The sequence below is a fragment of the Ooceraea biroi genome, chromosome 1 (genome assembly GCF_003672135.1).
Source record: "Ooceraea biroi isolate clonal line C1 chromosome 1, Obir_v5.4, whole genome shotgun sequence".
NCBI lineage: Eukaryota > Metazoa > Arthropoda > Insecta > Hymenoptera > Formicidae > Ooceraea > Ooceraea biroi.
The window spans coordinates 5,457,327-5,481,880 of NC_039506.1; the positions used below are offsets into that span (position 1 = coordinate 5,457,327).

At 33.7% G+C, this 24,554-nt stretch overlaps 5 protein-coding genes across 6 annotated transcripts in view; 3 read left to right on the top strand and 2 right to left on the bottom strand.

Moving 5' to 3' along the window:
- The first annotated feature begins 6 nt into the window (after positions 1-6).
- On the top strand, positions 7-2,293 carry LOC105277868 (exosome complex component rrp45). Its single transcript, XM_011336551.2, has 9 exons — positions 7-198; positions 322-416; positions 503-725; positions 817-1,034; positions 1,123-1,350; positions 1,488-1,615; positions 1,842-1,927; positions 2,021-2,132; positions 2,202-2,293. The coding sequence occupies exons 1-9, from the start codon at positions 133-135 to the stop codon at positions 2,219-2,221; spliced, it is 1,176 nt and encodes a 391-aa protein (XP_011334853.1). The 5' UTR covers positions 7-132; the 3' UTR covers positions 2,222-2,293.
- LOC105277869 (alkylated DNA repair protein alkB homolog 8) lies at positions 2,261-6,408 on the bottom strand. Its single transcript, XM_011336552.2, has 8 exons — positions 6,299-6,408; positions 6,026-6,186; positions 5,709-5,940; positions 5,503-5,625; positions 5,227-5,427; positions 4,418-4,803; positions 4,153-4,308; positions 2,261-2,865 (listed from the first exon to the last, which is right to left on the bottom strand). The coding sequence occupies exons 2-8, from the start codon at positions 6,164-6,166 to the stop codon at positions 2,296-2,298; spliced, it is 1,809 nt and encodes a 602-aa protein (XP_011334854.1). The 5' UTR covers positions 6,167-6,186; positions 6,299-6,408; the 3' UTR covers positions 2,261-2,295.
- Positions 6,409-6,879: 471 nt separating this feature from the next.
- Positions 6,880-8,838, top strand: LOC105277867 (small ubiquitin-related modifier). The gene is made up of 5 exons (XM_011336550.3): positions 6,880-7,038; positions 7,193-7,261; positions 7,341-7,418; positions 7,840-7,911; positions 8,242-8,838. Exons 1-5 carry the CDS (start codon positions 7,024-7,026, stop codon positions 8,299-8,301), a joined length of 294 nt encoding a protein of 97 aa, XP_011334852.1. The 5' UTR covers positions 6,880-7,023; the 3' UTR covers positions 8,302-8,838.
- Positions 8,839-9,479: 641 nt separating this feature from the next.
- Positions 9,480-24,554, bottom strand: part of LOC105277866 (E3 ubiquitin-protein ligase Ubr3) — a 33,045-nt gene continuing 17,970 nt past the window's right edge. For both annotated transcript variants that reach the window (XM_026972189.1, XM_026972188.1), the window contains exons 9-28: positions 23,131-23,312; positions 22,861-23,000; positions 22,569-22,711; positions 22,215-22,381; positions 21,896-22,139; positions 21,511-21,658; positions 21,080-21,307; positions 20,842-21,000; positions 20,408-20,568; positions 19,805-20,291; positions 19,476-19,621; positions 19,151-19,297; positions 18,688-18,996; positions 18,362-18,590; positions 17,988-18,218; positions 17,406-17,668; positions 12,721-13,080; positions 12,195-12,329; positions 11,965-12,104; positions 9,480-11,717 (exon numbers count right to left, since the gene is read on the bottom strand). In XM_026972189.1, the coding sequence (XP_026827990.1) occupies positions 11,600-11,717; positions 11,965-12,104; positions 12,195-12,329; positions 12,721-13,080; positions 17,406-17,668; positions 17,988-18,218; positions 18,362-18,590; positions 18,688-18,996; positions 19,151-19,297; positions 19,476-19,621; positions 19,805-20,291; positions 20,408-20,568; positions 20,842-21,000; positions 21,080-21,307; positions 21,511-21,658; positions 21,896-22,139; positions 22,215-22,381; positions 22,569-22,711; positions 22,861-23,000; positions 23,131-23,312 (4,137 nt within the window). In that variant the 3' untranslated portion in view covers positions 9,480-11,599. The remainder of the gene's footprint in view (positions 11,718-11,964; positions 12,105-12,194; positions 12,330-12,720; positions 13,081-17,405; positions 17,669-17,987; positions 18,219-18,361; positions 18,591-18,687; positions 18,997-19,150; positions 19,298-19,475; positions 19,622-19,804; positions 20,292-20,407; positions 20,569-20,841; positions 21,001-21,079; positions 21,308-21,510; positions 21,659-21,895; positions 22,140-22,214; positions 22,382-22,568; positions 22,712-22,860; positions 23,001-23,130; positions 23,313-24,554) is intronic.
- Positions 13,087-15,904, top strand: LOC105277863. Its single transcript, XM_011336544.2, has 4 exons — positions 13,087-14,558; positions 14,656-15,102; positions 15,255-15,521; positions 15,635-15,904. Exons 1-4 carry the CDS (start codon positions 14,137-14,139, stop codon positions 15,798-15,800), a joined length of 1,302 nt encoding a protein of 433 aa, XP_011334846.2. The 5' UTR covers positions 13,087-14,136; the 3' UTR covers positions 15,801-15,904.

Here is a 24,554-nt window from a genome sequence, read left to right on the forward strand (position 1 = left end):
CTTTATCATATGATTTTATTTATACACAGAATTATAGGTTATCGTTACAGGCGAGGCGAATAAGTAATAAATTATTTCGCGTTACATTATGAAAATTTCAGTTCTTTGTTAGTGAATAAAATACTTAAAAAAATGAAAGAAACTCTACTTACAAATTGTGAAAGAAATTTTATAAACAAATGTATAGCAGAAGAAACGGTAAATTTGTTTTTCTTTATTAATTTCTTGTTATGAGAATCTTCTAAATAATGTGTTTAATTTTTATATAATATTTTCACTCTTTTAATGTAATTGATATATAATAATAAATTTATATTTTAGCGATTAGATGGCCGAAAGTTATTGGAGCCACGGCCAGTGCAAATTTACTTTGGCTCTAATTGGGGCTGCTGCATGGTGTCTCTCGGTCATACAAAGTAAAACTTTTGATATACATACATTATCTTAATAAGAATACATCTCTGATATTACAGGATGTATTATAAGAAATTATTTTTTGCAGAGCTGTTGCTCAAGTGTCGTGTGACATACAACAGCCGAAAGCGTCTCGTCCTAATGAAGGCATGGTACGCATAAACGTTGAACTTGCTCCGTTAGCAGCACAACACTTTGAAAGTGGCAGACAATCTGAGGCAACTATATTACTCAGTAGACAGTTGGAGAAATGCTTTAAAGATTCAAAATGCGTAGATTTGGAATCTTTGTGTATCGTAGCAGATAAAAAGGTTACTGGGATATTAACTGTTATTATAGATTGTACAGTAATGTTTAATATTTATATATATTGCTGTACGACTTGTATGCTCTTTTAATTAGGTATGGAATTTGAGAATTGATATTAGTATCATAAATCATGATGGAAATCTGGTCGATTGCGCCTCCATAGCGACGCTTGCCGCTCTTATGCATTTCCATAGACCAGATGTCACCTCTACTGGCGAGGAGGTCATTATACATCCAGCTACCGAGAAAGATTTTCTTCCATTGACATTATTTCATTATCCAGTCTGCATATCTTTCATTACTTTTGAAAGGTTGGATAGTCTGTCAATAATTATCTCTCAATTTATATTTTGATCTAAGGAAGAATCAATTAATATGAAATTGTTCTAAATCTTACAGTGGTAAGACTGTAATGGATCCTACGTATGCGGAGGAGAGGATCGGTGTCGCTGAACTCACTTTTGGCATGAACTCTTATAGAGAACTTTGTAGCTTACATTTCGATTACTTGACGAAAACTATGATAATTGAGGATGCCATATCCGCTGTTTCCAGTCACGCGGCAAATTACGCGGCGAAATTGGTGCAGCAAATCAAGGATGTAGTGATTAAGGATGTACAATCAAGGTACAGTTTTGTGTTGTTTAAAACAATTATGAAATTATTCTTCTCCAAGTATATTTGAGAAATAACTTTTAAATTTGGATAAAAGAAATGGGATGAATGCAAATTAATTTATGATAGTATTTTGAACGGTTTCATAGGTATAAAAAAGATAACAGCGATGTATGCAGATTTAAAGAGAGCATTCAGAAAAGTAAAATTACAACAATGATTGGTGATCACGTTAACATCAAATTACGTAAATGGGACGCAATAGTTGTAGCCGAAGGTACATATTTAACTATTTAAGATGTAATCATGAAATTCATTTTTCAAATTTAGCCAGGTTAATTTTGTTTAATTATCATTTACATTTAATTAATTGAAAATTGACAAATAAGAGTAAATTATATATATTAAGATTAAATTTAATTCAATTTAAAATATATAATGTATATTTTAATATAATATAATGAAATAATCACGTCTTAATTCAATTATTAAAAAACGTACAGATGATCAAATGGAAATAGAAAATAAAGATAAAAGTCAAATTATAAAATATGAAGAAGGTACTGCTGAGTTGATATCTGATTACGATGTAAGTTTCCGATGAAGAATAGCATATTTATATAGAGGAATAACTTCTATTACTTTTAACATTTTATCAATTCACTCCTTGATATTCTTATAGGATTTATGTAAAAAGGAAGAAGGTTCTAGCAGTATGTACGAGTCTGATTCTGACGATTTACAAATAGCCGAGGCGTCGACTTCAGAGAGAAAAAATATAATCATAGATTTAGGTATGAATAATATCAATATTATTCTTATTAGACATATTCAAATCTAAAACTCATTTTTTTACATTTTAGTGAATGAAGATAGCGATTAAGTAAGCCTGGGTCATGATGGATACGAAAAATATAGGAATATGGATAACAGAATTAAAACAATTTATTTCTCACTTTACGAGTTTTTACATTTCTCGAGAATCGCGCACCAGTTGCCTTGATCGTAATAGATCTCCTTAATCGAGGCTGCGGGCACTTCCGAGCACAATTTCGCGAGTTCGCCCTCCTGGAACACGTGATAATACCTCAGGAAGCGCTCGCCATCCTTCTTTTTCCAAGGTACCAACATATCGCTGTGCACAAAATTCGTTCTGTTTTCGTGAACCGGCAGTGTTACGCAACAGTCGGCGATCGTTTCGTGACCGATCGCACTCTGGTTGGTTTTCCTGTTCTCTTCTCTGCTCGTTTTGCCATACTTTAGATAGAATGAATCCGCGGAATCCTTACGCTGCTCCTTGGCCCACACGTAGATCAAGCACTTTCCAGTCGGCCTCAGCACTCGAGCCATCTCGGCGATGGCCCGTTGCCTACGCTCCCGCGTAGATAGATGGTGAATCACCGCAATGCTGATTGCCACATCAACAGACTCGTCTCTGTACGGCAGATACAGACAATCGCACTGGAGAATCTCGAAGCCCCGCTTACGACATATGTCCACTAGTCCAGAACTACGGTCGCATCCCATCTAAAACGTTCTCAGTATTAGTAATGTCAAGTAAAACATTTATTTATTTATTATTACATATATTGGGTATATGGATATACAGGGTGGGGCAATAACTATTACCACCTTAAATATCTTCGAATTTATAAGGTCCAGAGGAAAATTTATGTAATCAAAATTATACGGTACGAAGGGGGCTAACATATGGCGATAATAATTTTTGTCCTGGTGGAGGCGCTTCGAAGATATCAAGGTTACCTTCATTTTTTTAATGGGTTCGGTATGTTTTTTTTCCATAATTTCATAGAGGAATTTAAAACAAGTACGGAACTCATGACACAACATTATTGAACAAGATTAAATGTAAATGAAAACGATAAAAAATACATTTTTTTTAATGCAACTATGTTATTTTATTACGTGACGTTTTATCTCTTATTTTATTATTAATGTTTATAAAAGGTGTTCGAAGTGATGGCCATTACTATCAATACAACACTGGATTCTTCTGATCACTGATTGGCTTGCTCTTCTAATAACGTCGGGAGCTATTGACGCACAGGCTTCAATGATCCGTTGTCGCATGATTTGAAGTGTAGTTGGTTCTTCTTTGTAGACTATGTTTTTTAGGGTTCCCCATAAAAAGAAATCCAGTGGTGTCATGTCGACTTGTTCTTCAAATGAATACATCTTGCACGATTGACTTATCTATCGATACTACTTTTCATGTTTATCTTATCCTGTGAACTTATTAAAATGGCCTTCAAAGGGTCTTTGTTTTCATTGAAATAAGTTTACGTCACTATTTATTTTCATCGATGTATCCGTTTGAAGAACAAGTTGATCCTCATTTACGAGGAATGTCAAAATCAAAACATTCCGACAAAACATACTAATAAAGCGTCATTTCGTACATCTTTTAGATGTAAATTTCATTTAATATAAAAATGTATTTTTTATCGTTTTCATTTACATTTAATCTTGTTCAATAACTTTGTGTCATGAATTCCGTACTTGTTTTAAGCTCCTCTATAAAATTATGGAAAAAAAACATACCGAACCCATTTAAAAAAATGAAGGTGACCTTGATATCTTCGAAGCGCCTCCACCAGGACAAAAATTATTATCGCCATATGTTAGTCCCCTTCGTACCGTATAATTTTGATTACATAAATTTTTCTCTGGACCTTATAAATTCGAAGATATTTAAGGTGGTAATAGTTATTGCCCCACCCTGTATATTTTTTTATTACATATTCTGGTCGATTGACTAATTGGAATGATTCATGTATAAAAAGCGGAAAGTACTTTATATATGTTTTGTCCTCTGGAAAGATATTTGCCATTTCCACAGCCCACGTCCAACAGCAGTGTACCCTCTTCCAAGCTTTCGAGAAACTTGGTAACATTAGGCCACTGCTTGCGCCTCGTCTCGCTAAAATGATTGGAGATTTCCTCATAAACCTGAAAGCGAATAATAATAAATGAAAATATTTATAAGTGTTATAATTTCGAACAGGATTTCATGAGAGTTCTCATGATGGTTTACACAACATGACTGCAATCTACACACCTTGTGCACGTATGAATTCTCCAATCCTGATGCCGCCTTAGCGTCAATGAAGGTGGCAGTGTCGTGTCTCGCACTGTCGCAATGCTCTCTGAAACTGCAGCAACAGTCACCACGTCGCACCTTTCTGAAAGTAAAAGATACTCTGATGCCGCGTTCTCGCGTCGTGCTCCCGCTTTCCGTTTTAATTACGTCGTTGTGACGTGGGCAGATGCCGTGTGTCCATGCGTATCTCACTTCTCCCGCCATGATCAGTAATGATCTGGCTGGCAGAAGCACGTCGATCTTTTGTTCTCCCTTCTTGAAATTCATGACACACGCAGAGCCCAATGACAAGGATAATATTTCATCCTCGAAGACACTGTGAGTGTCAATGTGGGGCGGTATACCTTGAAACGTCACGCGATCAGAGATCTTTGTCAATGTAACGCAATAATCTAATCAGTCCATAAAGTTAAGTGACGTATTTTTCAAGACTTGTTTTTAAAGATAGAAAACTCGAGGGAAAAAAATCAGCTAGATGGTAAATTATTAATTTAATTAAATTTGCTTTAATGATTAAAATAAATTAAACGGTTATAAGATTATGTTACAACCAAAAATAGCATCTAATTGCAAAGAGAAAAATCAATTTCTATTTAGTTAGAAGAAACCATAGATGTTCATATTTATAACTTTCCAGCATTTTTCAGTTTTATACTGCAGTCAAGAAATAAATTAAAAATAAATATTCTTTACCTATCTTGGTTTAAAATTCTTAAGATAGACAAGCATAAATTTATGGACTGATAAAACAAGTATTGAAACATTACCTTGTCCAGGTAAATATTTGTTGATAGTTAGCTGGTCATATGTATACTTATGCCCATGTTTATTAAATAAAGTCTGCAGAAATTTATACTCCCCTGGTATTGGAGCAATAGGTCTGTCGACATTCACCATATTCGTGCCATACTCGAATTCATACCCAAAGTGCTTTACTTGTCTATGTTTCAATTGCGAAGAGACAGATTCTGCAATATTTCATGCTTTTTTTACTTTTAATTCGTTTTTAATTATATTATTATTATGATATAAGTGCATTATACCACAATTGTCCCAATCAAGTGTTCTTAACAGATTTTCTTCTTGCTCTTTAGTTATAAAATTCTCTATTAATGTAAGACCAGGTGGAAGTGCAGAATCGGATGTGCTCCCATCTCGGTTAGGAACTAAAAGAAAGCATTATTGTCTGTTGTATTACATTATAGCATGTATTATAATTCTGTTATAATAATATAACCATTCTGCGTACCTGTTTCTGTGTAGCATACATATAATGGGCCATTTTGACCCGGAAGTTTAATACGTCCATGAACATAATTATATACACAGGTAGCATCTTCCTTCGAGTTACATGTTATGAAACAGTATGATTTGTTCGATGGCATAATCAGCGCATACTTGGAAATTAATGCATCTAATACATACTGCAGTGTTTCCCTTTTAATACCAGTGACTAAGCCAGCATTACATATCATCAAGTGCTGCAACGATGAAATATTAATAATGTTAAATATTAAAATAATAATGAAAAAATGTGAGATCTTGTAGTACATTTTTAATATATACCTGTGTTGATTTATCAGTACATTTAATATTCATATCTCTCAGCAATCTGTGATAAGCCCGTTTTTGCTTGCTTATGCTCTTTTTGTCACTCGTTTCGTTATGGCCCTTACTTGTGACATTTATTTCATTACTCAGAAACATATTTTCTAATTCTTAAACATCTAAGAGTAAAAAAGAATCATATATTAATCAACTATATAGAAAAGTTTAATGTGTAACATATGTAATATTTATTTGTGTTAGAAATAAAGATTAAAAATGTTAGATTTGTACTTGTTCAAAGATTTCATTACAAATTTCATATTCTTTTTTAGCGCATTGCCGTACAATCTACTACATTATTATTACAAATATAACCTATAAATAATGCCATGAAATAATTGACATATAGATTAGAAAATATAAAAAATATAATTCTCTGTTGAAAATTTTCACAAAATTTTTAATGAATTATCTAAATCTGGACTAATATTTACAATTGTGTGTAGTTGTATACGGTTGTATGCAGCAAGAAATTGACCAATCATGTGTATAAACGTGTATACAATACAAAAGTTACTTTTTCGATAAATTTTGGAACACGCAACGAGCATAAAATCAATTTTGCAAATCTGATATATATTATTATACATATTGTTATATATATAATAACTTTGTCAAACAAATTTTGTTTAATTACGAGACTTTAGAGTTACATTTGAGACTATTGAAGCTCTTTTTAGGGTCACAAAAATTTATCCAAATTTGACGATCTTTACCAGTACTTTGTCAATGACTTAATCGTCTTAACCTAACCTAATCTGATCTAACCCAACCTTAATTACATTGTGACAAACGAATGCGTTTACGAACTGCACAACCGTTACGATTCTTCATTCCCGGCACAGAAAGCGAGTAGACTGTGAAACTGACAAAAGTGCGGCGCCATATTGCCTGCTTGTGTTTGGTTAGCGTTTCTGGCGCGTGCTGAGGAAGTTTGTGTAATTTAATTGATAACGATGTCCGACAATCAGGTAAGCGAGCCCATTCATACGATCAGCAATCTCTTCGATCTCGTCTCCACAATAGCTATCGCGAAGCTAAGCTAGTAATGATTAATTGGTCAATTTCTCGCTCCGATTTGCCGAAAGTTTGAACTAGCGCTCTAACCTTGCTGTATACTGCTAGGAACAGAAACCCGAAGCCGGCCCGGGCGACGCAAATTCAGAGTACATCAAGCTCAAAGTCGTTGGAAATGTAAGACAGTGCAAGCTAACACTATTTCGTATATTTTTGCTCGCGCCAACGAAGCGCATAATACCTCGTCTCTTTTCAGGACAGCAATGAAATTCACTTTAGGGTAAAGATGACCACTCAAATGGGCAAGCTGAAGAAGTCCTACAGTGATCGCGTGGTATGTTTTACTCTCTCCTCATATCTTTCACGTGTGTTTATGTTACATCCTCTTAGAGAATTTGTTAATATTGTATAGAATGTATAAAAATAGCTTGGCAAAGTATTAAATAGAAAACCAATAAGTAGAGGTTTTATATCAATGTGATGTTAAGAAATTTTAGTAGGATATTAAACAAAATATTATGATTTTTTGTCTTTTTAATCTTGGCAATAATTAAATTTCATCTGTTAAATTATCATATAATAAGAAATAATAAAGTAAAATTTTTCATCTTAAGAAACAAATTTTTTAATTTGTAGCACAGTTTTAAAAATTTTATGTTATAGATAGTAAAGGTATGCTTGGTGATTGATTCTATAGAATATCTTTATTTCAATATGATAGTTTTGTACACTAATAAGTTAAATTTTGTGTTTAGGGAGTACCTATGACATCACTTAGGTTTCTCTTTGATGGTAAAAGAATCAATGATGATGAAACACCAAAGCAGGTAAATTAATTTTTATTATGATAACTTTACTTGGGAGTAAGGGACAAATTATAGGGACAAATAAATTAACAACTTTAAAGCTTTACTTTATTTTCTCGCTATCTTATCTCTATCATTATTTAATGAGCAATGTAAATGTCTTCGATATTTCTCTTAAATATCGTTATGTATTGTATTGTGAAAAGTTAATTAAAAAAAGCCTAGAATAAATTGCATATTGTAAAACATGTTTTATGCTTAAAAGGAAACGACAGATATGCTTCTTTAAAACTATATTTAGTATTTCTTCCCTCCTTTATAATATATTAGTAACATACGCATTTATTTCAGCTGGAAATGGAAAACGATGATGTCATTGAAGTATATCAAGAGCAAACAGGTGGTCGTTAATTGAATTAGTCAGGAAGAAGAGGGTCATCATTTCGTTCTATTATTTTTTAAAGTAAAAGTGACTGTCTGGTAACAAGAAAGATGGACATGAAATTTATAAGTACACATATACATATATATTATATAGACATCTCGTATGTACTTGCAAGTGGTTAACAAACAAAATGTAATTTTTTGATTTCACATACGATATTGTAAAGTGTGCTGTCTTACATTCCTGTACCAAGAATTATCGCTGGGTATGCTTCACGCAGTCCAGGGATCATTTTGTAAAACTTATGCATGCGGACAATTACGCCTTAACATTGCACATTGTGTGTCCGTTTTTGTGTGTCGTCATGAAACGATTCAGAAATAGATTAACTAAATTAGCCGCCATTATAAGTGCATTTCATATTCGCTAGTTCTCCTTGTCCACTCGAACTTTACTCCTGATCTTTCTTTTCTTTAGGAATGGGTACAAAAAATTCTACGAACATGATATAACAAAATTGTTACATTTAAGGTATAATAAAAGTAATGATAATTGTAAATCTTCGTCAAGTTCTTTTGAATATCTACAATAATAGAAGTAAAAAAACGAAATTAAAATATAATTAAAAAATTTAGAATTGATATTTACTGGTTTTATTTATTTTATTTTATTCTTCTGGGCAATTTCATTTCTTGTCTTGAATTTATTTTAAACTAGTAATATTTCCAGCTGCTAAATGCTTTTTGTGTGTACACAAACACACACTAGTTCTATATATATATAAATCTCAATATATTAATATGTACTTTCAGTATAAATTATTTAATCTCGTATTGTAGTTATATTTAATCACATCACAAGGACACATTAGATAAGAAACAAAATGGAATTGTATGAAAAAAATATGAAGGTGGTTTCTTAATCATATGTATATAGAAATTGGCTGTAACTAGCAGAGAAAAACAGTTATTTGCTTGAAATTTATCTAATGATCGATATGAAAATAACGACGACTACATGTATAAAATTATTTCTAAAGAAAAAAATAAAGGATACATATATATATACATATATCCTTTATTTTAAAGAAATTAATAATGTATTAATAAGAAATTAAAGATTAACATTATATATAAATTTTTAATTTCTTATTATTAATAATGCGTAAAATAATGCGTAAAAAAACAAACATCTCTCAATTTAAATTCAACATTTTATTTATTTCTTCCTGTTAATTTATATAATTTGAGACAATATGTGAGGTTGCATGTCAGTTAAGACTTAATAATGCAATTGGCAAGAGCTATCATTAAATATTACACATTAATGTAACTTATTTTTAAATTTGAGTATAACGTATAGAAAGAAAAAAGTTTATGTTTTAGTAATAAATAAGAAAAAGATTGCGGGGCTATTTTCAATAGAATCGTTTTTATTTATACCTTAAATATAATGCGCAATTGTAGTTATTAATTTTCCGGTTTTCTTTAATACGTGCGCGCGCGTACTTTATCTTAGAGTTTTACGTTATAAGACATCCCTAAAAATAATTGTGTAGCTATGTACAATCATTTTGCTTCGAGCATTGACTAATGATGTAATACAATAATAAACTATGTTATTATTACATATTTACAACACGAAAGTCCTACAAGAAGCAATTTCATTTCATAAATATGCGGAAAGCGCGCATATACATATACATGTATATATATGCTGCCATCATTCAAAAATATCCCGATATACAGATATTTGCCCCTATGCAAATGATAATCAACAATTTGCCACAAGTCACCATTTACGTTATTAACAAGTATACGTTCTGCTTATAGTAAAACAAGAGATTATCACTCACAGGTAACACAATATCCAAATTTAAATTGACATCTGGGATTTAATTTCTAATGTTATATATGATCAATTATTTAAGTAAATGTAGATTTATTTCGGTTACAATCAATAATAAATCCAATAATGATCTAATCACATACAAATTTAACATGCAATACTCGATAATCAATATTGTAATATTGTTCTACATTAAATTTCAATTAAAAATGTATAGTCAACAATTTCATAATTTCTTATGTTCCAGGTCTTTCAAATTTCTAATAGTTTTTTAATAGTGGTAATAATAAGAGTTAATAAGAAAGCAGCTATCGCTCTTGCATTTCTTGTTATAAAATAAAAATTTCCAATCGAACATCTAACGCATTTTTTCATAAGCGACGTTCTCAACGCGCCGTATTTCTACCTATTGCAGATTAAACAATACATCGAGTGTAAATAATAAAAATAGTCTCAGACAATATAGATTCTAATATTTCTTTGTCGTTGGTATATAACTAGGATTCTTACAGAAAGCAGTTAAAGATATCAGTCTTCGATATCTTCTCTTTTTTTTTTTATCTTTTCTTCGTTATTCTCACACTCTTAATACATTCTTACATGCAACAACGTCAATGCTTGGAAAATCAGCACACTTTATATTCGCCAAAATAAGTACCTGCAGAAAGATTTGTATTTTACAAATATCGGCAAAACGCCTGAGAGAATAAATTCCAAATTATTAATTTTCAAAATAATCGCTCCAAGCGGCACACAAATTTTTCTCTTTATACTCTCTTTCAATTAGTTTCATTATTAAATATCACTCTCTTCTAGTAGGTACAAATGCTATATGCTAAATAAGTACTTCTTTTTTTCTTTTATTTACTAGGATGTAATTTATATGTATATGTGTATGTATATATTCTACTTTAATCTTTCCACACTTCCATTACACACTTCGTAGGTATTTTGTTTTTTCAATTTATATTAATCAGCACAGTATGTGGTGTAAAAACAATATATAAGAAAGACATTATTTTGGGATACAAATTCGTTTTCAATACTTATTGATCTTAAAGAAAGTGAAAAGATTAAAATAGAAATGGCCTCGTATACATACTTAAATGAAATGTACAAGTTTGCAAATTTTAGGATCGTACACACAATTTTCTACATAAAAGTAGAATCATTCGGGTTATTATATATGACTATATGGACAAAATTGATCCTTCTCAGTTATTCCACTTCTTAATACTTTCATCTTTCGTCGTTTTACATACGTATGTTTATTGCCTTACGCGATAATAAATATATCTCATTCATTAAGGATAATCTATTTCTGTTAATCTCTAAAGCATAACGATTATTGCAAAAGGGTGAGGTACTCTGCGTGAGAATCAGTGGCGGAAGTCGCAAAAGTCACGGGAGCGCAGAAATTCCTAACCGGTATCGAGATTAGGAGTGACGCACGATGTACGACGGTGTTGTAAAGAGTCACAGAGCATCGCGATGCCAAACCCACGTCTTCTTTGTATGGTCAAATTTGTGGGCCACCCATTGTTGCTCCAACAGCTTAAACCTCTCTTGACTGAGGTACAGAGGCTTGCCTCGTCTATAACAAGATCGTTTATGTATTACCGTGAATATTGTATGATAGTAACAAACTAAAATAATTATCTTCGTTCTGGAAGAGAATCATGTTTTTTTCAACTTATTTTCTAAATAATTCCAAATAAAAATTGATACTAAAAATACTTAAAGCTTATACTGCACATCTGCACGTAATGTATGAACGTATGTACGTTATGTATAAATATACATGTAGTTGGATATAATTTATTTTATATGTATATGCTTACTTCAGATCTCTATCTTCTTCTTCAAAGGCATCGAGGTATAAAGATCCCCATAAACACGCTCGTCGTCCGCGTACAACAATTATATAAGTCGAAGTCACTACGAGATAAATACAAGTTCCACCACCGCATACGAAGGCATGCTAGATATATCAAATCAGAGTGAGTTGCATGTTTAGATATGCTTGAATATTTATGTATTCTACATTCCTTATTGCTTGTAAGATAATTACCTGGACAGCTTCACATCTTGCAGTCAGACTTTTACAACAATTTTGTTTGAGACACACGATAGTTCCGCATAGTAAACAAATACTAAGCTCTTGTGGAACCGAGTGACACTGACTGCATTGTCGTGCGTGGTAAAACTGAAACGCACAAGACATACCTATGAGCATACAACTACATGGCTCTGGACGTTCGCGCGCTTTCAGCGTCAGTCTATCATTAACGTACATTTAATGAACAAACAGATGGACTAATGATGAAAGTGCGTGAGCATCCAAGGCGAACACACTTACTATTTTTACTTTATATGAGTAAAAATAGTAAATAAAATATATAAATAAAAATCACATATTAATAACAATAAAAGAAGAAATATTATACAAAAGTTTTAGTCATTTTTTGCATGTTTTTGCTTTAGGTGCTCTTTTAATTTTAATTAGTGTTAAGTTAGTTCTTATTCCTGAGCGCAATGGTCGCTCATATTTTTGCTTCAAAATTAAAAATTTTCGTTTATTACATTTCGAAACTTACCGTGAAAATTTTTTCGTACTCCCTTGGAAGATTAAGTAGCTTTGGCACCTGCCAGGATATATGTTGTTCCATTAACAGACCCCGGACAGACCGATAATAACCCTGCCAATTGGCGAGGAACGCTTGCAGTTGATCGCACCAGAAAAGGGGTACTGATTCACTCATTTCTGGTTGCATCCAGTTTAAGGCCACCGTCGAGTCAAAGCTGTCCAAGCTCATGCCTTCCGTGACCAACTCCAGATAATACACCAATCTTACGAACTCGGTCTGCGGAGTTCTAATTTGCGGAAGCGATTGTTCGTATAGATGATAACGCATCATAGATGCCACTCGTAGAAACGGCAAGCACAACGATTGAATCTAGACACATGAAATAAGGAAGATTATCTTTGCAACCAATCTTTTTTTTTGTCAAATCGATAACGGGCATTAGTGTATTTAAGTGCAAGGAATTGTAGAACAATTATTATAATAACAGGCATTAATAACGCATTTAAACGCAAGGAATAGAATACTTCTTATATAATACTTATAGAATATTTGATAGGATAATGTCTTTGTGTAGTAAGTGCAATATTGTTTAAGTGAATTTTTAGGATTAAGGCCCAATTCCATAAATTCGAGTTTAAACCGAGTTTAACTGACCGGCTTTAAATTTAAGGCTAATCACACTTGTCTCGCGATCTACAACTTCTGTTTTAATTGTTACATTACGTAAACTTACAGTCTACTGTACGAAAAAAATCTAAAAAATGTTTTCTTCTTTTGAAACATAGATTGTCTACATGTGATTTGCACGTTTTCGCGCTTACAAGCGTTGCTTGTGTCCTTCTGGTTGTATGAGCTTCCGCTCACGGAAGCCAAGTATGATGTCATTAATACTACTACTTTGAAACGCATATTTTGTCGAGATAGTGTGGCAAAAGCGTGAGTTCTTTTACGAAAAAAAGAAAATAAATAAAAAAAATCAATTTCCTCAAAAAAGCACTGAATTAATTTGCATGCCTAATAATCAGATGTAAAATGTTTCGATATTTTCCACTTTTACGCGCTTACAATGCCTGCAATATTCATTCGAATGATGACGCTATTACATGAACGTATGGCAATCAAAGCTATAAATAGTGGGAATGTGTATGCTTTGACAGCGCGGATGAGTCTTCGAATGCAGCTCATGCTTGTATTAATCAGCATTAAACTGCTAGGAGATGCGGCGTTAGCGTGCAAGCGTTAACGAGATAAAGAAAAAAATATTGGTAGTGACCTCTGTCATTCTACGAAATAAGCTATTGCAAATACGTGCGGTTTTTTCTTATCACGTTTGAGTCAGTTTTTCTGGACAACACATTCTATATAAGCATCGCCTTGAATGAAGTCATCCATTCGTGTAGTGCATAGTAGTGCAGATCGGACGGAATGGCAATGGAAGCTCAAGCGAATCAACAGCCGTACTCAGACGAGTACGAGCACGTGATGCTGCTAAAAAACACGTTTGATCAGAATTTATTTCCTAGTGAATTTGACAAGTGGACAGTGAATGAGCAGTGCGACTGGGTGAACGAAAATCTTCGTAAATTCTATCCAAATGTACCGGAGTCGCTATTGGAACTTATTCCAGCTTCGTTTCACCAAGGGAACTATGACCGATCAGGGACGAGTGTGCCTGAATGGTTCGACATTGACAAGTACCGCAAGGGACAAAAATTTGTAAAAGATAATTACATCGCAGTTGTGAGCTGCATGCTATTAGCGGTGTTACATATGTATTCTTTCGAGGATATTGTAAGGGGATTTATCATGGGTGGCAACGTTCATATTCCGTATCCAGCATTTCATAGGTATATTACCGTTTCATAAATATATTACATCACTATTTCCTGCAAAGAGACTCTGATTACTTGATTATACGATTTTGTGTTTTCAATAATCTTAAAGATACCTCTCAACAATCTGGCGAATAACGAATTGGTTCAATGGAGAACCTTGGGTAGAAGGAACAACTGCCTTCAAGGATATGCGAGCCACGCGTAGATTACACTTGCTTGTGAGAAGGAAAATATGTCGGCTTGATAACGATAAAATTGATGCTGCGTGCACATTCGCAAATCCATGGTGTCCGTCTCGCGACATAATACTAAAGGACTTCAGCGTGATGTGCCTATCTGAGAAAGACGGACAACGTCCTTATAAACTGTTTGCCGAATCACCGTACAGACCAAAGTCCTTGAGCACCGCGCATTTAGCTGCGACTCAATGCTGTTTCATGGGTTTGGTCCTACTTTATCCACAACAGTTTGGAGCGCACAATGTGACTGACGATGAGCTAGAGGCCTTCTGTCATATTTGGAGATGCTACGGATATTTTCTCGGAATAGAAGACGAGTGCGTATTCCTAAACCGGTTCTTTTTTATTGAACGTAATGACAGTGATGTATGCATCGCTGGATTTCCTTTGGTTGTTAATATTGCTAGTTAATTTCTTGTTCGTTTTTTTGTTACAATGATGTTTTATGATGTATAAATGATGTTTATAGATACAACTTTTGCCGCGGTAGTTTTGAGCAAGTTAAACAGCGTACGCGAGATTTTTATCAATATTGGCTGATGCCTAATTTCAAAGATATATCGCCCGAATGGGAGCACATGACGAGATGTATCGTGGAACCATTCAACTATCTTCCCCTGACGTATATACCTTACAAAACTGCGGTATTATTCAGTACAGAAGTATTTGACATAAAGATGCCCAATTTACGTGCCTCTCTTAATTACTCGGAGCGGATTGCTTACAAAATGTGGAGGTAAATGTAATACGTCGATATACGATTTATATTATGACACGTTAGCTGATTTTTAATAAGTTCTATCAAATAAATATAACTATATACCTATCATAATAATTATATTATTTCAGGTTTGTGTTTCGTCATGCATGTAAGTCATCAAGCTTAAAATCATTTTTTAATAGAACGATGTATTGGATATTAAATAGAGCAATACACTACAGCCCACAGAAACTAGCGCAACTTAGTGAAAAATCGAAACAGAAAGTAAAAGATTTTCAAATCACTTCCGAATAATAGAATAACATTCTTTAATCTGTGGTTTACGATTTTTATGATTTATATGTTATATGTATATATGATTTTTATGATTTATATATTACATATGTATATAAATTTGTGATTAATTTGGGTAATTATGTACTTTAATGGACCCAGCCCCGATGACCTTGACCTTGACATATGTTGTCAAGGTCACCCTTCTGAGTGACCTTGAAGAAGTTTTAGCCGTCGCTCGTTGTTTGTTAAAAAGTTATAAACAAAGAAAGTTTAATGATTTCGCACGAATTTTTAGCTGTCCACGTGAAGCAAGAACATGATACTGACATATATTACAAAGGTTACCTTCCCGAATAACCCGCACTAGGTTTTAGTCGTCGATCGTTGTTTATGAAAAAGTTATTAACAAAAGAAATTTCGAAAATATAGTAGTTATTTTGAAAGAATATTGAATATTGAAAGATATAAACGACGAATATGTATATGAACGAAGAAAGGAAAGTCATTTAAAGCAGTGAATTGTTAATATATAGAATAGTTTCTTTTAATATAAGTACAAAGTATTCTTCACTTTAACCAAAAGCACAAACAGTTAAATACAAAGTATTCTCTACTTTAACTTAACCTAACCTAACCTAAGCTAAAATTCCATCAAATATACTCTTTCGTAAACGTATATGGTATTGTAAAATTATGCTTTATTCATTAAACAATTTTGTTAATAACTTTTTAACAATCAACGAGCGAAGGGTGAAACCTAGTGCGGGTTATTCAGGAAGGTGACCTTTGTAATATATGTCAAACTCAAGTCCTTGCTTCGCGTGGACAGCTGAAAATTCGTGCAAAATTATTAAACTTCTTTTGTTAATAACTTTTTAATAAACAACGAGCGACGGCTAAAACCTCTTCAAGGTCACTCAGGAGGGTGACCTTGACAACATATGTCAAGGTCAAGGTCATCGGGGCTGGGTCCGTTAAAGTACATAATTACCAGAAGAATGTACACACTGATAATCAAAAGCAAAAGCGAATATGTTATATCGAAAAAAAAAATATTTTTGTAATTTCTCAATTGTTACAATAAATTATAAAAATAATTATTGACCCTCCTCTTTCTAGTTATTCTTAAAAGTTGAAATTGAGAATAATTATACGTAATTTAAAAATCAAGATTTGTTAATGAATGGTTTAAGAGTGAACTTTGATGTTAACACTTTAATGATTGATGACTTTAATGATTGATGACACCATTGATGCCACTTTAATCGCGCTGGTGACAACACATATCTGTAGTTTACATCAAAGATGTATAGGAAGAAACATTCCGATATATTTTTTAAATGCTGTGATTGTCATAAAATAAACAAATATTTCAGTGAAGTATGTTTTACAGTATTTTTTACAGTTGTCAAGAAGTACATTCTTTCAGAGTTTCTAAAAGAATGTAATTAAAACTGTACTTGATCAAAATAATGCAAATTTCTTTCAACGCATCATTTATCATTATTGTATTATACAGAAAAAAGAAATGTAAAGGCGAGACAAATTAATTATTAATCTCAAAACGTATCGATTTTCGAAAAAGATTTTTGATTAAAGTTATATTATTCTTCATTTACTTACCTGTTTTTCGATGGCGTGCGTTTTTACCCTGGGAGGGGAAGATGACGTAGATGGCTCATCGTCATCCGTGCTACGATAAAGACCGCTGGCGTCGAAGTATTCGATTATCTCGGCCAGTGCAGTTTCAGAGGCTGTGGCAGTGCGGTTACGTTTCCTGCTCAAAATTGTATTTCGCTCTGCTCGCGAGAACTTACAACTTATCTGTAGTATTACTTGATAGTACAGCAAGTTGTAAAGGACCTTTACCACGCCCGAGAAGTATGCTGTAGAAAAAAAATATGCTATTACTTTTTCATTCTTGCTTAGCTTTTACATAATCACGTACATTGAAATAAACAATTTGAAGTTTTTGCGCTTTTGGTTATCGTTATTATGCAAGCCTGTCTCACGCATATTTGCATGACGCAATTTACTCGACAATACAATTAAATAAATTCATACAATCATCTAAGAAGTCATAAAAAAATAATTTCGTTAGATAACAGATTAGATCCAAATTAATCTTTTATCTCTGATATCTCTTGCGATATCTGTAATTAACTAAACTTAAGCGAATGCGCGTACAAAATGCTCGGAACGTACTTTGATCCATGTGTAACGGAAGTAAGAGTATAAATTGAATGAACAGGGCGATTGGGTCTCGTAGAAGCAGAGGAACTTCCTTGTTTTCCGCTTCCTGCGGTGCGGTGCCTAAGGCAAGCGAAGATGTCGCGTCCTCCACTGATGATATACCACATAGTTGCTCCCAAATATGATGCACTGGCCACGTGGCCAGTATCCGAGCGTGCATCGCTAAGACGTGAAGAAGCGCAACTAAAAGAAGAATATGTATTTTTCGCATTAGAAGTTTTATACAGAGCTACAGATTAACACCACCAACATGTTAAGAAAATGAATAGAAATACGCATTAAATTATCAATTAATAATAACTAATAGTTAAGAGATAATAACGTACCAATGCAATCTCGTTTAGGCGTTAAAGGTATCGTGGTGGGCGTCGGAACGCACAATGATCCGCCACGTTGCACGAGTTCGATTTCGAAATTAGTTCGAGCTATCGAAGTTACAAAAAGGAACAAGCTTTCACGATTAGTTTTACAGTACTTTTGCTTAAACTTCGTTTCTGTGCAACTCGTCATGTCTTCCATTACTTTCCCCATTGCCGCGGCCAAATTCGAAGAGATCTGTAAGCAACAAACACGTACGTTCATCAGCAAACCTGCTCTTCTAACATTTTAATTCGACGAAGAATCAACACGTTCACGTTTTCTGTTATCTTACCGGGTGCCGTTGTACCTCCTTGAGGAAGGTTCTCAGATCCGTGAGTATTGTCTCTAAAGAAGCATGACGAGATCGCACCACCGCCGAACATTCACCCAGTTGTGGCGACAGCGGCAAGACGGAATTGGCTAATTGTCGACACAGTGGACACAGGTACTCGCCTCGATCCACCGCCAGACTTTGGTGCCGCTGCTGATTACGAAGGGATTCGAGATAGGATTTCAAACAATCCAGATGAAGATGGTGACCGCACGTCTGCACGTGAACTCCACCGTCCCAACCCAGATTGATCGAGAGGAGCCACGAGTGCTATAAAATGAAATTATAATGTCTTGAAGAATGCAATAAATGAAATAATGAAAAAGATTTCATGAAATTCTGCAAAACTAAAGAAAACAATGTATTGGAGATTATATTAAATACTCAGTATATATTTATTATATGTATTTTTCTATAACATTACCACGTCGAATAACTCATTCAGCTCATCCATTCTGCGGTCAAACTGAGCACCTCGGGTATCGCCCTTCGGTATAGGAGTATCTTCGTTCGATGTAGGAAGAACTAGCCTATCCGATTGCTGCCGTTCATGACCAGTGATACTAGTTGCCTAAATGAAAAACGCGAGCAGCTATAATATATGTAAAGGATGTAAATTTATATTTTTTAATTATATTTCTAGAACACTAGTGTGCATACTACTCAACAAGAAACTAATGAGCATAAAATATCTCTGTCACAGAAGCTGTGTATTTTAAATGTTAATTTAAATGTTAATAAAAAAGTACCTGAACTAATACTACAAGACCCATAGGCTTGTCCTCACTACTAGGAGTAGTCTGATTACATATCACGCAATCGTATTCCTTTCTACTAGTCAGTTTAGTCGCACTCTCCTCTTGATCCCATTCCATGTCAGACGCACCTGCATCTTCTGTAAATATAAAAAAAACATTTTATTAATATAATAAAACTATAAATAAATATTAAGTAATTACTTAATCATTAATTTTCAAAGAAACTGAGTATTATTAGCAAATCAAGATGTTACGTATGAAGCTATTACATATTATTTTATTCTAATCTAATAATTTATTAGATACACATATGAAATTACCGGTTTTCATCGCTTTCTCCATAAATTGCTTCTGCTTGTTGGCGAATTCCGCCATTAGCTTCTGCTGCCTCTCTTTCGCTCTTCTGCGTCGTTCTTCCCGCTCGCGGTTCTCCCTTTCACGCTGCTCGTCTTCCTCGCATTCCTGCATGCGAGGCCACAATTTGTTCCTGGTCTCGATAATAGTTTGTTTACACATAGGGTCCAAATCTGCGATCTTCTTAAGCAACGAAGCTATGAAGAACGGTCCATCGCCGATTCGCGATTCGCTCGACGACGATGTGGATGAGCTGCCGCTGCTACTACTACTGCTGCTATTACTGCTGCTATTACTGCTGCTGCTGCTGCTGCTAGCAACTTCAGTATCTAAAGTTGCACTTTGTTCAGGATTGTAACTGTCTGGTACGCCTGACAATTGAGAATGCAATTTCAACAGCAAGGAGATTATGCTCTCCCCAAACTTTATAGTTAGCGGTTGTATCGGTCCGCCCTGCAAAAGTATTTTGTGAGAACAAAAAATATGTTTTGTAAACACACAATTAAATAGTAAATATTCTTTAATTATAAATCCGAACGTAGGAATAAAATGTAAAGAACAGGAATTACCTGTGCTTCTTTCCTCTTTGAAATGTTGTGAGGATTCGATGTAGATGGAACAATCTCTGTGGCCCTGTAACTAACGGGCTGTGCCGCAACTATCTCGTTTCCAGCCATAACTGCCAGGCGTTGAGGAGTGGGCGGTAATGCGGGCTGTCCGCTAACTATATCTATAATTATTATTAAGAACATTAAAAATATTGGACTCTCCCTGCTATTATTAACAATTTTTTGACAGATATTACAATTTCAGAAAATAAAACTTTATGAAAAAAATAGAAATTGTAGAAAGCAACTAATATCAGAAAGATGTTTTAGAAAATATGTCTTTTTTGATGAGTACTTTAACAATATCGTACTATAATCCTCAGCACAATAACGACCAAAACAAAATAGGAGAAGAAATGAAGAAACGAAAAATCGGAAAATATTTTGACGTCTACTATTTGGTGAGGGAGGCGATTCAATCGCTAATGTCATGGATTCTTCCTCAGATGGTGGTAGAGCTCTTTGTAATGGTATCGTTAGATCATCTTCGCTGTTACTGTGAGGTATGGCGATGATTCCGCTCTCAGATTCCGCTACAACTATCTCATATTCAACTGTAATAAAACAGAATACCGTAAGAATATTGCAATATGTATATCAATGCATCACGATCTGTATAAAAGTCTCATTAACCACTAGTTGATGGTAGAGCTGGCAGAGACGTAGCATCCTCAATTGATGGTAGTAAAGACAGTGATGTAGCGCCCGTACTCGACACGCCATTATTTTCTCTGATGGAGTCCACAGACGGAAGTCGCAACAGTTCCAGGGAGCTCTCATCCGCACCATCTGCACCATCGTTCAGCATCAAAGATGTAGCTACTTCGCTCATCTCTCCTTGAATCTCCCACTCAAATTCGCCTAATAATTATTAAATATATTAGGTGAATTTGTCTTTTTTTTTGTAAAAAGTTATTTTATATACATATATATGTAGGATTCTACATATATATATAAAGTAAAAAAGTTGATTTTTTTTACTTTATTAGCATGTCCATGTTAAGTAAAAAACGTTACATAGAAAATTGTAGAGAGATTTCGAGTTTTTAATAAACTGTACTCACTGTCCGAGCTGTTCGGCTCCGATTCTTGGACTAGAATTACTCGAGGTATCACCGTCCTCATATTTTCGGACAAATTGTCACTTTCGAACCATCCAGCTAAATCCATGTCTTTTATCACGCGAGAAGCGCCACCAGTATATTGACTCATCTAAATATAATTATATTACAGCATAATTTAATCAGAAATAGCTTCAAGATGAAGATTAAAATTACAAGATTTGTAAACAATGTATCTCTTATTACTTTATTCACTAATATTGATGAATAAGCAATTAGATAGAAAACAATGTTTTCTTTAAGACACTCTAGAATCAATTTCTGTCATAAAATTATCAAAGAATTAAATTTTATAATTTCTGTAATATACATAGAATTATATACATACAGATTTGTCCGGCCCTTTCGCAGTGACTACTGCCATCTCCAAGAGATAAACAGCCAATGCCATAACATATTCCGATATGTTATGACCATTCACAGCCTTGTAAAATATTATTAAGATCATAGTGTGAAAGACTCTGGAACGCAAGACGATCCGTGGGTCGTCGTAGCTTAACGACACCGGAGCGGGATGCCTAAATGGCGGCCAAGGAGTTGCACCGCTTTTTAATTTGCCAGATTGCTTCACGCTGAATCGAAAAGATGCATTCATTAAATCAATCGCACTAGACAGACAGATATTCGATTATAAAATTAAAACGTACTATTCTGTGAAACGATCCATCGATATTTGATAGTCCTTTCTATGTATCGCTCTTAGAAGGACATGCAAAGGATCGAACAATTCATCCCACACGCGAGGCTTTGGTCCGTACATGCCTTGCTGCATGTTACCACTTGCCTCAAGATTTGGAGCTCTATATTGCGCGACCTGCAAACAAATCATATGGTTAAGACCATGAAAATTACACAAAATCATTATTTTAAATAAATTATTTTAAATAAATTTAATTATATAAAATATAATAAAATGTATAAAATGTATTAATATTTTTATATCACACGAAAAAAATTAGATATAATAATTTTTGATGAATGAAGTCTGTTAATACACATACATCAGTTAAAACAGATTCAAAATCTCTGTTCTGGGTGGTTCCACAACGTTCTGGCATCAGTTCCATTAACTGACTATGTGTTTTATCACCCATACATAATAAAGTCACCATTTCAAGTCGAGACATTTCAGGATCCGATAAGCCTGTGAATAACAAATGTTTATAAATAAATATTTTGTATTTATTTATAACTTTTTATTACTTATGATTATATCATATATTTAATATACTCATAATACTGTATACTTTTACCTCGTAAAAGTGATTGTATTCAAAATTAATAGAAACTCACCGAGATTCGTTCTCACGTTAACTAATGTAGCCAAAAATGTCAGACAACTCTCCAACATCGGAGTCTCATGCTCGCCCCCAAGATACGGGTTTCGCGGGGGATTATACAGACATAAACTCATCCATTCTTTTACATGAAACCTGTAAACAATTGTTTAAATGTATTAAACTGTTACACACATTTCAATATTATATAATTTTATGTATTTAAATCATAATAAATCATTTTTTATTTAATATGAAGAAAGAAAGGCAAATAAGATGATATTACTTGTCGATGACGGTTGTTAGAAAGGAACCCGCCAGTAATTTTGTAGCACAGATTTGAAGCAGATACAAATCTGCATCTACCATGGAGTTGCAAAAGTTGCACTGTATGTAAGTCATGGCTTGGCCCTTTATTTGCAGTCCATTGCGAATCCATAGTCCGTTTAAAATTTCGTAAAAGGCCACCTAAACAAATAAAAGTACATTTTTATTATATTATATGTGTTTTGTTATATTACATGATTATAACAATATACAGGGTGTCCCATTTTATATTTGTCAGTAAAATATTTCGATACGACGTCGTTTCAGAGAAAAATGTTTCAGACAAAAGTTATATGGCTTCGAGGGGGCAAGATGATGATATTCTCAATTTAATTGTAGATGGCGCCACTTTCGAGATTTCATCATGGAGGCCATTTTTTTAAATGGAAGTCGATTTTTCTCTCTAAGTGAAAGTTGTAGCTGATAATGAGACGAATACAACGGTTTTTTGTTTTTTGAAATTGGACCATTTTTCAGTGAGTTACAGCGTTCCAAAGTATACTGTTTTATAATTTAAGTATACATATAAACCAAATCTTGTATCGAAAAATGTTTCTTACAAAAGTGTTATGACTTCAAGGGGGACATAAGATGCTGCCACTGATTTGACCTTGGGTGCACCTGTCAAGGTTTATGTGAAGGTTAACTTTTTTTTTAATGGATCTCTTTATTTCTCATTATATATATATAAATATCCTGAAAACACAAAAATGTTAAATTATGAAACTGTTATGTAATCTTTATTAAAGTTCTTTTCTTTTCTATACACCAATGTCATAAAATTGTTTTTATAAAATATGTTTCTTGATGACTGATATGGATTGCGTGAGCTTTATGTACAGAAACGTACATAATGTACAGGATTTAAATCAAGTGCACACAATCTTACATAACAGAATGAGCACATCGCACAGGCATTCTTATATAAACATATATGACAGATCTTAAAACTTATACTACAATCGACTGATTCATTCACGTATATTCACATATAAAATAACTCTTGTAAAATGTATTAATTATTCTTTCAAGAATTTTGAATAAATTACGTCAAAATAAGAAATATAATGTACAATAAATAAATTATATAAAGACAATTATAGAAGCCAATTACAAGTCGCTAAATATTGTTCAAGCGCTATCTCAGTTATAAATTCGAGTTGCTCGTCGCAAGTTATCATCCTTCCAGTATCTTCGTATTCTTCCGCCATTTGACGACAGTTCTGTCAGCCGCTGCTTATTTCACTCACGCTTTCCCACTTGGGATAAGACGTGCATTCACTCTTTAGCAAGAGAAGGGATGAAGAGACAGGATATAGAGGGGGCGCGGTTACAACAGACGCGTTCCATTCACATTTACAGCTGTGGGCACAGTATCCCCTT

Coding starts and splice junctions, on each gene's coding strand:
- LOC105277868 (XM_011336551.2), top strand. CDS start 133: ATGAAAGAAACTCTACTTACAAATTGTGAAAGAAATTTTATAAACAAA. Junction 199..321: donor AATGTATAGCAGAAGAAACG/GTAAATTTGTTT, acceptor TTTATATTTTAG/CGATTAGATGGCCGAAAGTT. Junction 1,035..1,122: donor TCTTTCATTACTTTTGAAAG/GTTGGATAGTCT, acceptor TAAATCTTACAG/TGGTAAGACTGTAATGGATC.
- LOC105277863 (XM_011336544.2), top strand. CDS start 14,137: ATGGCAATGGAAGCTCAAGCGAATCAACAGCCGTACTCAGACGAGTAC. Junction 14,559..14,655: donor CCGTATCCAGCATTTCATAG/GTATATTACCGT, acceptor ATAATCTTAAAG/ATACCTCTCAACAATCTGGC. Junction 15,522..15,634: donor ATTGCTTACAAAATGTGGAG/GTAAATGTAATA, acceptor ATATTATTTCAG/GTTTGTGTTTCGTCATGCAT.
- LOC105277869 (XM_011336552.2), bottom strand. CDS start 6,166: ATGTTTCTGAGTAATGAAATAAATGTCACAAGTAAGGGCCATAACGAA. Junction 5,941..6,025: donor GTACTGATAAATCAACACAG/GTATATATTAAA, acceptor TCATCGTTGCAG/CACTTGATGATATGTAATGC. Junction 5,626..5,708: donor TGTATGCTACACAGAAACAG/GTACGCAGAATG, acceptor GCTTTCTTTTAG/TTCCTAACCGAGATGGGAGC.
- LOC105277867 (XM_011336550.3), top strand. Junction 7,262..7,340: donor AGCTCAAAGTCGTTGGAAAT/GTAAGACAGTGC, acceptor GTCTCTTTTCAG/GACAGCAATGAAATTCACTT. Junction 7,419..7,839: donor AGTCCTACAGTGATCGCGTG/GTATGTTTTACT, acceptor TTTTGTGTTTAG/GGAGTACCTATGACATCACT.